The sequence below is a fragment of the Gavia stellata genome, chromosome 24, assembly GCF_030936135.1.
Source record: "Gavia stellata isolate bGavSte3 chromosome 24, bGavSte3.hap2, whole genome shotgun sequence".
Taxonomy (NCBI): Eukaryota; Metazoa; Chordata; class Aves; order Gaviiformes; family Gaviidae; genus Gavia; species Gavia stellata.
Window position 1 is genome coordinate 8747644 of NC_082617.1, and position 11384 is coordinate 8759027.

The window sequence follows — 11384 nt, forward strand, 5'->3', positions numbered from 1 at the left end:
CTTACAGGCCTGATCTACTCAGAGTTATGTTTTTGTAATCTTTTCATAAAACTTCTACACTTTTTGTTGCCGGGGCCATGGGAGCACTTTCCCTAGGCATTTCTGTTGGAAGTTTTGGATATATTTGTCCTGAAAACAGCTACAGCTAAAAACTTCAGACTTAGTTTGCTTTATAGTTTGCACCTCAGAGAGAAAAGCAGTCAAGTTTGAAGAAATTGGGTTTAGTATTTTGAAAATCACGAATGTTTATATTTAGCTTGTTCAGATAAATACACATGAAAGGCTGGCGGTTTTTTTACGTATACACAAGACTGGAACAGTTCCTATTTGTTCCTTCGTAGTGGCTTGTCCCAAAATAGATTAGAATGCTGAACATGCATAGATGAGGACACCTTCGGTTTTCCTCTCTTCTATTATATTTCTTCTTAAAAAGCACGGGGATATGATGCAACTGCAGAGTAGTTTTAAGTCATTACGCAGTATGCAAACACCTTAACTGCAATTTAGTATAGCATTAAGAGCACACCCATCCCATCAGCCCACAATTACCACAGTTGTTTCAACTCATTTTATTCAGTTAACAGGAAAAGTGAAACATGCAATAGCTCATCACTAGACTTCACTATAGGAAAAACCTGAAGGTGCTTCCTATTAACATTATAATAACTAGAGATGAGGGAATAATTTGCAATGATTTATCCAAAAATGTAGCCTCTTTTTCTGTTCATGGAATATTTATTGATAGCTCATGGTTCTTCAAATTTATTGAATATTCAAAAATATTTGACTTCCTTTTGGAATATTTTTACATGCAGAATGATCACATTTTGCTTTGAACAGTCAATATTTAAAATTCAGTACCTGAGCTGTGCTCATTAGTAAGTGGCCAGGTGTGTGTTAGTGAATGATTGCATGTCCAACCTTAAAAATTGAGCTTCAGAGAATAATCACATATTTTAAATACACCTTCCATAAATTCTTGCGCCAGGAAATCTCAAATGCTTTAATGTTCACTGGAAGTGAACACAAAAGAGATGAAAGCTTGGCTAAAGATAAGTAAGTTAAATATGTGAACAAACATTTGCGGATATTTTTGCAGCGTTTGTCCAGATCTAGTAACATTGGCCTACTGACCTAAAAATGAATGACCTTTGGCGCTGGGGTTAATTTAGCCACAGCAACCTTATACGCATGAAATGTTCCTCTAACAACATTAAATTGAGCTATATGATCTTCACACCAGACTTTCAAAAACACAGTCTTAGTTCCTGCTTTTCTTCTTTCCATTTATTAAATTGCTTTGGCCCAGACGTCAACTTTTTAATGCCCTGGTTGTATCAAAGACAGTATAAACAGCTATTGTTCTGTTCCTGAATAGACATTCAAACCCTGTTAATGCTAATGGATGTTATGTATGCTAGAGGAGTCAAGTTTACCACTTGCTTCAGCAGAACCAGGGGTCACTTACAGCAAAAGTAGATTTAGCCAGCAGACATGAATCAGTAGGGGCAAATATAGCTCTTAAAATCTATCCAAATTGTCATCTCAAGTCATTGTAGAGCTTGCATTGATTTAGAGGAAGCAAGGAGTTCCCTCCTAGTTTTAGAAAAAATTATTTAGTGAAAACGTTCTTCTAGGATCTAACACCTCAAAACCAAAGGCAAACTGCACAGTACTAAGCCACGACCAGATTCTGCTCTTCGGGCACTCCTCACTACCTGATTAGCCTTGACATTTTTGACTTTCATCTTCCACACCATCCATCTCTTAAAATCAAATAAGCCCAAAAGGACACCCTTGAAAGTGCATCTGTATAGTCTGAAATATGTTAATAATTGCAGTAATTAAACCAAAGGGAATTTTTGTTTTAAATTCTCCCCCCTAAGTTGAAAATTATGAATCCAGCAAAATAATCTTTAATAATTAGAACAAAGATTTCAAAGTACATATTCTTGATAAGAATCGTTTTATACCATCCCAGCCAAAAGCAGATCTTTTTGCCACTAAGTTCAGTGAGTTCAATGAATTCTTTCCTCTCAGATCTTTCAGTTTAAGGCATCTCCAAATTTCATTCACTAATTCAGTGTAATAAACACTACCCTATTTTCAGCCTAATTTTCTAAGGAAAAAAAATGAATCTATATCTCATACCATCTGCCATCTCAGCAAATTATGAATCTGTTGGCCAGTTTCAATCAAATTTAGCAGCAGTGTAGAATTCTCACAGATATGAAATTGCTTCAATTTTTATGAAAATAGGTGATGAAAGAGAAAAGAGAAACTCAAACTAGTGGACTTGCTAGAGAGAGTCACAGAAAACCAGACTTACTCCATTCTATTACTCATGGAACACTGTCGTCTGGAGAAAGGAATCAGCTAAAAGGGCAGGAATCAGAAGCAGAGATGCTTCTGTGTATTCAGAATATTCTTTCAACATAATTTTCCAATCTACTTGTCGCTAGCCTTTAATAACAAGACAATTACATTGCTGATCAACTAATCCTGTGAGTCATGACATCTGGAAGAAATGTTCTTTGGACCAACTCCTTTGAACATTAGTTAGGAGGCCCACAATGAAATATGGATGGATTTAAAAACCTGTCTGGAGGAAACCAGGTGCTCGGAGTTGGGTAGAGCGCATCAACCCAAGAACTGAATGACCCCTTGAGTCAGCTGCTATTGCCTCAGCTCGAGAGCTTTTAAGGTGTTCAATACTGACTGGATTGTCATACAGCTTTTGAGTTAATGCACCAAGTTATTTGTGTCATGCTACAGAGAAATCAAGCATGCACAACTAAGTAGCTCTGTCAGATCAAAAAAAGTTCTTTGTGTACATATTTTCCAGAGCATTTTGTACCAAAGGAGACCTCAGAGATTAATGCTTATTTTATTGAGATTATCAAGCATGCTGAAATAGAGGATGCTTTGTTTAATGATGTGATGAAACATTCTTTAAATTGTACTGTGCATACCTGGATTTCTCTCAATTCTGTTGATCATGTCTAAGGTTAATGTTTTCAAGACCTCCATTACTTTACATTGTCTTCCTCTCCTGCCCCTATTCTATGCCCTGACACTTTTTTATCTTGTTCATATCTTCTTATCTAGCAGAGGTTACCCTTCTTCTGTGAAAGGCCCTGTACCTACATATACACAAACCAATGTACAAACCACCATAGAAACAAGAATATTTACTCTGATCTGCTCAACTCATAGCAGTGAAAGTCATGGGAATGCCATGTAATTCCTCTGCTGTGACATGAGAACTATTATTATTACACCCTCTTACACACCTGTTTTCTTTCTTTGTATGCTTTTGCTTCCTTTGTCAGCGCTAATATTTCCTTGAATAACAAAGTCTCTTGAGAGATACGTATGGCATCCAAATGTTTACAAAGCCACATTGCCTGAGGGAAGAAGAAAAAAAAAAACAACCAAAAAACGGTTTGAAATATTAGGAAAGAAAATGAAGCATTTTTTCAGAAGGCTGCAGAAAGACAGAGAGTGTTTTCCTACCCTTCCATTTAAGTAAACAGACTATATGTGTAACTTTAAGCAGTTTCTTACAAAGGTATTCAAGAGTCTACAGCTTTGAAAAAGGTCTTTTTCATCTACTGTACTGTAACACAGATTTTAAAGAAGAAAGCATTCTTCCTAGCATGCACACACCACCATCATCTGCAAAGTTTCTGTGGTCAGCCTTCTCTGTGGTTCAAATACAACTTGACATTTTCAACTAAGCAGTACCAGTGGACATGACAGACAACTGGCCATGCAGATGAAGCCATCCACAATATGGGAATACCACAAACTTGCAACCATAGTACTCCTCCAAGGTTAATTAGACCTGCTAAAAAGCTAGGAAAAAAAGGCAGGCAGAATTCTGTTGCATTAGAACAGTATCACCACCACTACCCGAGCGAGTTCTCGCAGAGCTCACTTAAACATTTTCATTTAACCTGCAGTGTAATATACAGGCATATATCCCTTAGGAATGCCACCCTTCAACTTGCCTCGTGCTCTTCTATCACTCTGACAATTCTGAAAATTATTTATCAGAATAAAATTTTCATAAGTGCTGATCTCAGTAGAAAGTAAAATGGTAACTGGACAGTAGTATAACATTGAACGTAGCATACTTACAACTGTAGTTTTCCCAGCAGCAGGTGGACCAAGTACACAAATTCTTGGAGCTACAAAACAAGAATATGTGAATGTCAAGATGCAGAACAGCAAAAATCCCAAGCAGTTTCCCACTATTGCATTGTATAACATAAATTTAATCACAATGAAACAATTATTTCAGCTGGAAATCTGCCTGAATGGAGACTTCAGGATTGGGCTCCACTGGGGGGGGGGTGGGGGGAAAAAAGGGGGAAACACTAAGTCAGTGACAGCTGGGTCTTCCTTTAATCTCCATGGTCAATGAGATTAATCCTCTGACTAAATATGCCACTTAAGCATATATCTCTCTCGCTCTCTCAATCAATTTAAACACATAGATAGTTTACTGGGTGAACCAGAGCATAAGACATAAGATACGAACATTTCCTTATCTGAGTTTGACTTCTATTCCCAAAACATTGCTTTAGACCTAACACACTTTGTGATGAAAAAATATTTTAGCTTGTACATGCAGGACAAGCCTATTTAAAAGTGACTGTTATCATAATCATAGAATGGTCGAGATTGGATGGGACTTCTTGAGATCATCTCTCATTTCTCTTACAGACCTTTTGGCTCTCATCACAAAAAATGGAATTTTACTTTGTAGTTTCATCTAAATAGGTTGTGTCAGGGTTCAGAGAAGATTTAGATATTGCAAAATTAAGCTCTGTCTCTCTGCCCTTTTTGACAGCTACCTTCAATTTCTCTAGTCGTCATTAAAAGTAATTTTCTTTGTCTCTATCTTGTGTTTCTCTACTGCATGTCCCTCTCCTTTCCCTGAGGGGGTAAGGTGGGAAAAATACATCCCAGTTCTGAGGAATTCTTAATCTAATGCATACAGACAACACAATAGGCATTACCGTTGTAAGCTTCATTGGGAATGAATTAGAAGCAAGACAAACAAGAGAAAACGGAGTAACTCTTAGGAAAGTATTTGGGATTTTTTCCATGAACGCACCTTGGGCTGCAATCCCTTGAGCTGTCATTTTATATTAATATCTTTGATGTTTTTTCCCCTAAACCTCAGGGAAAAAAACCAAACCAAAACAGACTATATACAAAAGGGACTGATGAGTATTTACTGGGAGTAACATCGGTCAAAACAGGGGAGCGATCCACTCACCCAAAAACCTCTTCAGCTCTCGATAACCAAAGGGGATGCAGTGTCTGATGGCAGCAGGCGGGGTAGGATGTGAAATGTATTTTTATGAGGTCTTCCATGCACTTAACAGTTATTGGGCAGGTGCAATTTTTAAACATACATGAAACCCAAATTACAGATTCATCTTTACAAAGTTATCTGACTTGGAAGGTTTAAGAAAAACTCCCCCCTTATTGGTTCTTGCAAGTGCAACAGAACTAGTACACAATGTAGAAAAATACTTTAAAAGGATACATCAGCTGTTTTTATCACCTAATTTCTTTCAAATGTAATGTGATTAAATCCTAGGGTTTTTTTTTAATCTAACACCTTGAAACTCCAGCCCGGTACTTAGGAATTATTTATAAACAGCGTCATAAAAGAGTGCTCGGGTGCCAACACTAATCAACTTCTTCAAACCACTTCAAAGAAAATCAAAAAACCTTTCCATCCACAGATCCTTTTGAGGTTTAACTAGGAGCATGATTTAAAATTCACAAGAAAACCCTTAGGTATTGAAGCTTTAATACACAGCTTTCTTGGACAAACGTTTGATAAAAAACGAAACATACCATTATATACACCATATCATGCTTTAATATTGCCCAGGGCTACTGTAAATGCTCACTTTGTACTAAATCTGGTTTTCTCTCTGCTTAGTGGCTGGCAGCAGATGGGGCAGTGTAATTCACTGATTTACCCATTTGCACACTTGTAAGACTCCTCTCAAGCATTCTCCCTAAACATATGACACAAGGGCACAACCAGGACACCACTGTATGTAATGTTTAACCCCTCCAATCAGCAAATAATTGGTATTTAATACTGGAGGTCTGAACCAGCAGCTAAACGAAGTCAGGAAAATCTAGAAAATGCTTTTTTCTTCAGTAACAAACCATACTTCTTTCCATGTTTAGTCTTGATGAGATGTTACAGGGTTTACTCTTCCAAGTAAAGTAAATTTTAACAATGAACAATTATTTTAGTAATTACAAAATTAATCCTGGAAGAACATAGAAGAACAGCTGGACTCACTGAGTTCCATTTAAGTCCAAAAGATTCTATGATTTAATATTAATGTGACAAAATTTGCTTAACTTGTAAGAGAAATCCTTTGTCAAACAGGAAAAGCACACAGTACATGATGAACATTCTTGCAGAACTTTTTTTACATTTCTTCAGAGGTTTGACTGTAAAGGAAGAATTCACAGAAATGCCACTTGGATCCCAAAAGCTTTTTTCATTAGCACAAACCAAGATACAATGTAGAAAACTAGCATCTTTTTATATGAAAGAATTATCAGCCTCCATATAGTTCTTTAAGGCTTTTAGAAGGATTACATGAAAGAACAATAGTGCAGAGCCTTAAGCACAAACACCTAGCCACGCATTTGACCTACGAGATTTTCAAGACGGTTGCAAGCTATAATCATCATTAGACTTGTTTATGTTTTTAAGAGTACTTTAGATCCTATTATTAATTAAAAAGGTTTTCTAACTTCACACCTGGGATAGATGCAGTGCTTCTTTTCCACGCATCTCTGTTTGAAATTTTCTCTAGGGCTAAAACTGTCTAGCAAGGCAAGATCATGAAAATTCATCACTTTACTGATGGCTCTAATAAGGTTTTTTTTTTTCTAAATAGTCAGCACCTTCCGCCATGATCAAAAAGTAAAATCAACTCTGCTACAGATTTCTGTTACATTACTTTCCATATAATTTATTCTTAAAACAACATTTAGGCTTTAATTTTAATTGCAGTTCCTTCCCTTTCTTAATAGGTTTTTCCAGACCAAAACCAGACAGCATTTTTCTCCTTTGACAAACAACTGCTGTAGTTCTATCTTTAGCCTCTAAGTACTGAAGTCATGAAATGGAAACCTGCCTAATTCTGTTCAAATAATACTGTGGGGCTTAAGGACAAATGTTAGCTCAATGTGAAGAAATTTTATCAGCATTCTATCAAACCATAGGAAATTCTTCTGCATATTTTCCATGGTCTATAAAACAGATTGATTACTCATGCTGCCCGCATCAGAAAAGGCTGGACACAGTTTGGGGGATTTGATTATTTTTGGTTTTATATTTAGCAGCATTTCAATCAACATCCTTCTGATCACCACCACTAAGAGCTCACAGCACCTCTAGTGATAATCATTTCATTGATGCTGCAGCAGAACTTTCATAATGGTTTACCATGGTTTTAAAGAAACATCAAAGCAACATGACACCAGCTATCCCTGACAGCTCATGCAGAACAAAAATTATAGTTCAGTTGTGCATATCCAAATATAATCTGCCTAAGGGTGAACAGTTTGTAAATCAAATAATTTGATTGAGTGTACATGCTTTTATTGTGCAGAATACAGACTTCCTATTCAATTTACCAGGTTTTGTTATACATACAAGTAGGCATGCTCACTGTTCCTTCATCTGAGATGCCACTGAGCAGTGGAACTCATTAACAGCAGCTAGTAACTAACTAATCAAAAAACAGAGAGTCTGCCAGCCCAGGTAGAATAGGAAACCAAATTTACACCTGACAAAAGGAGTAATTAGTGAGCTTAAAGACAACAGGAAATATCAGATGGGGCACAGAACACATTAATAATTGATACACTAGAACTCTTTGTTATTCCCTTAGAGGGTTTCATTGTTATAACTGTTAAAGTGCATTTTTTATTAGATTACCCACTAAAAAAAGAAATTAAAAGCATCTTACTTATAACTATTCCAAAATGCTCACCTTTTTATTTTTTTTTTCCCCTCAAGACACAGTCTGAAAAGTTTTAGCCATCATTTGCCAAGTGAAGTGCAGCTTTCAAACAGCTGTTTACAAATAAGGAATTGAACTATTTATGGTGTCTCAATTTTCACTTACCATCATCATTGTTTTGCTTTAAATGGTTTATCATATACTGAATGGGATCATCTGGCTTATGAATTAACAGCTCTTCAAGCATGTTCTGAAAATAAATAGGAAAATAAAGTCAGAGGAAAATTGAACATAGCTGTGCAGTCATGATATATTGCATTTTTACAGCAATGTTACAATGAGGATCTTAAAGATTTTATAAATGCTTATTCATTTTCTTAAGGCCACTTTCACAGACAAAATTGAGACTATGAAACCTGTTCTAGATGATGAAAAACGGAAGTAAAGCATGGTCAGAAAATTGCCAATAAAAAACCCAACCCTATTTGCTTTAGCTTATTTATGATACATATAGACACCAGAAAGATTTGGTGTCTATATGTATCATATAGACCACCTTGAGTCTGGCATCGATAACAGTTGAGTCAGCACTGACATAAAAACCATACAAGGAGTTCGGAAAACAGAGTCAACTTGAATTAGTATCTCTGCAGGGCAAGTTAAACCTCTTCCTCAAGTGCATTCCCACTAGTTTCCAACCAGCCTAGAGGACTGCAGAACAGACAAGACCTGCAGAAAACACACAAACCCAAAGACCAAAGCCACAGAAGCAGCACATCTCACTTCTGTAACTGTACTAGTCTTCTTCCTACATGAAAAGTAAGGGGGGAGGGAAAAAAAAAAAAGAAGGCTTAAAGCATTTCTTTGAATGTCTATTTTGGAGCCCATTTTCATATTAAATGTTTGAGCTTATACAGGGCCTTGCTTCAGCTCCCACCGATAGCGGTGGGGACCTTCCACTCATTTCGGTAAGGATTGCAGCTTTACAGGCGGAGAAAGGAGTAACACCAAGAAACGCTAACTCCGCAGATTTTCTTACAAGACATTTCAGCACAGCCAAGAATTCTGTAATTAAAACTAAACATCAAACAGTAACTAATGTTCTGACTTAGATTACCTACTGAAATGCTCACACTGGAATAGGATGTCTTATTCTAAAAATCAGTCATAACGCTTTAATATTTGCAAGTAAATTCCATAAAGTCTGTATAGACCATAAAGTTTTATACGCTAACCAACTGATTGTCTTTTATTAGAGTGGCTTATTTTCCTTTTCTGCTTCATCCACTTCATTAGAATAATTAAAACACTCAATTTTGTTAATAAACTGTTTCACATGCAAGTTCTGATGCTGCAAGGTCTGGGTAGCACGTAGCATAAAGTATAAAATTTGTGGTTTATTGGAAGTTAATTTAAAATTATTACTTTCCAGCACCATTTATTTAAACTAAGAAATCTGAATTTGGCACTACAATTATCAGCAGCTTTAAAAATAACAAACCTAGAACATTTGGTCTTATTACGATTCAAAGTTGTCCAGGCTGACAATGATTGATACTTTCACTGTTTCGTGCCCAAATCCTACCAGCACTTACACGCATGCTTCATTTTATCCAGTTTAATTTTACACGAGCATTCTGTTAATCTCTGAGGGAGGTTCATGGTTTGGGTCTCATGTTTTAGGTTTCACATTTTCAGTTTGGTAAATGTTTAAGTTTAGGACCACAATTTCAAGCTGTGTTTGCTTGTACTGTTATGTTGCTACAATACAATTGAAGCATGAAAAGAAAACAACACTCTGAGTAAATCCCATAAGCATTTTACGTGATATGAGGACCTGCAGCTGCACTCGATGCCTCAAGGCATTCAAAACACGGTATTTCCATAAAAACCCCACAGATACTATGCCACACTGGTCATACTAAATGGCCTTGAAGTTACATGAAAAAAAGAAAAGAGGAGAAGAAAGAAGGAAAGAAAAATAAGCATTTGTGTGTTTTCCAGTGAGATTTGAAAAAGTAAGAAGGGCTTAAAACACACAAATCCGAGTTCGGAGAAGAGTTAGCAGCGGTACTCAGGGGGAGTCTCTCCAACAAGTTCTTAGCGCAGAACAGCACCAAAACATTTAGTCCCTCGCACAAACCTCCCCATGCTCGACAAAAGGGCTTTTTCCAAACTTACAGAACAAAACATACCTTTCTCTAAGGCAGGGAAACCAATCTTGCTATTTACAGAAATCACAACGATGTCAGAAGCGTACTTCTGTGTATTTTTGACACACATCTCCACAGAAAAGCCACGACAGCAGCAGGAGAAACCATTTTAAATGGATAATGCTGATAAAGGGGCTGCAACGTGTTACCTCACCAGCCCCTGCCTCAGGAAGGGCAAACCCTTCATCTCGGGTTTTCCCGCGCTTAACGTGTTACTGCCTCCTCCTCCTCCTCCTCCCTGTCCTGCCAAGCCTGCCTTTCCTCCCAACACCTTTCTTCCACAGGCTGCCACTTTCTTCCGCAAAGAACGACACGTATGAACGCTAGCAATTGCCAGGCTATTATTAAAATAAGTTAGTTCATTAAGAGACCCTCGGCCGGTGCGCGTTCCCTCAGACGGGGGGGCCCGCCCGCGAGTTTCCACACGAGCCCGGTACCGGCCGCTGGGGGAAATGGCCGCCACGGTGTCCCCCGGGCGACCTTCCCGGGGCCGCCCCGGGCTCGGGCCTCCCCCCGGGCAGCACCGCGGGACACCCGGCCGCCGGCGGAGGCCGTGAGGAAACCGGGCCCCCCCGGGGCCAGGCCGGCGGTCGCGGGTGCCCCTCACCGCCCCCCAGGCCACCACCGCGCTCCGCAGGGGGTGGGAGAGGGAGTCCCCGCGGTGCCCCCCGGGGCGGGCGCGGCCCGTTCACCTGCAGGAGCCGGAAGAGCTCCCGCTCCTCCGCGTAGGCGCCCACCGGCGGCGGCCACGGCCGGGCGGGGGCGTCCATGGCCGCCCCTAGCAACCAGCCCCGCCGCGGCGCCGCGTTGCTAAGGAGCGCGTCATCACGCCGCGACGCGGAAAGGCCCCCGCCCCGCTCAGCGCTGCGCGGGGCGTGACCACCGCCTCGCTAACACCAACGGGAGTGGCGTCATCGAACGGCGACGCGCCCCACCCGGGGGAGGTGGTGCGCGACGTCAGCGCGGTTGCCAGGGAGACGGCGGCGCGGTTGCCGCGGCGACGGCGGCGCGGCGGGAGATGCCGGGAGGCCCGGGGGGAGCCCGCTCAGCCGCTGCCCGCACCGGCCCCTCTCGGCGGGGCTGCCCCGCCGCCCCTGCCCGCCCGCCGGGCTGCGCCGGCCGGTAGGGAGCCGCAGGCCTCGCTGAG

General features: G+C 40.0%; 1 protein-coding gene across 3 annotated transcripts in view; it reads right to left on the minus strand.

The window, feature by feature from the left end:
* Positions 1-10985, minus strand: part of AK8 (adenylate kinase 8) — a 72583-nt gene extending 61598 nt beyond the window's left edge. For 2 of the 3 annotated variants that reach the window (XM_059828803.1, XM_059828804.1), the window contains exons 1-4: positions 10930-10985; positions 8190-8274; positions 4144-4193; positions 3294-3407 (exon numbers count right to left, since the gene is read on the minus strand). In XM_059828803.1, the coding sequence (XP_059684786.1) occupies positions 3294-3407; positions 4144-4193; positions 8190-8271 (246 nt within the window). In that variant the 5' untranslated portion in view covers positions 8272-8274; positions 10930-10985. The remainder of the gene's footprint in view (positions 1-3293; positions 3408-4143; positions 4194-8189; positions 8275-10929) is intronic. The other variant, XM_059828805.1, reaches the window with a different exon arrangement.
* Positions 10986-11384: the final 399 nt, after the last annotated feature.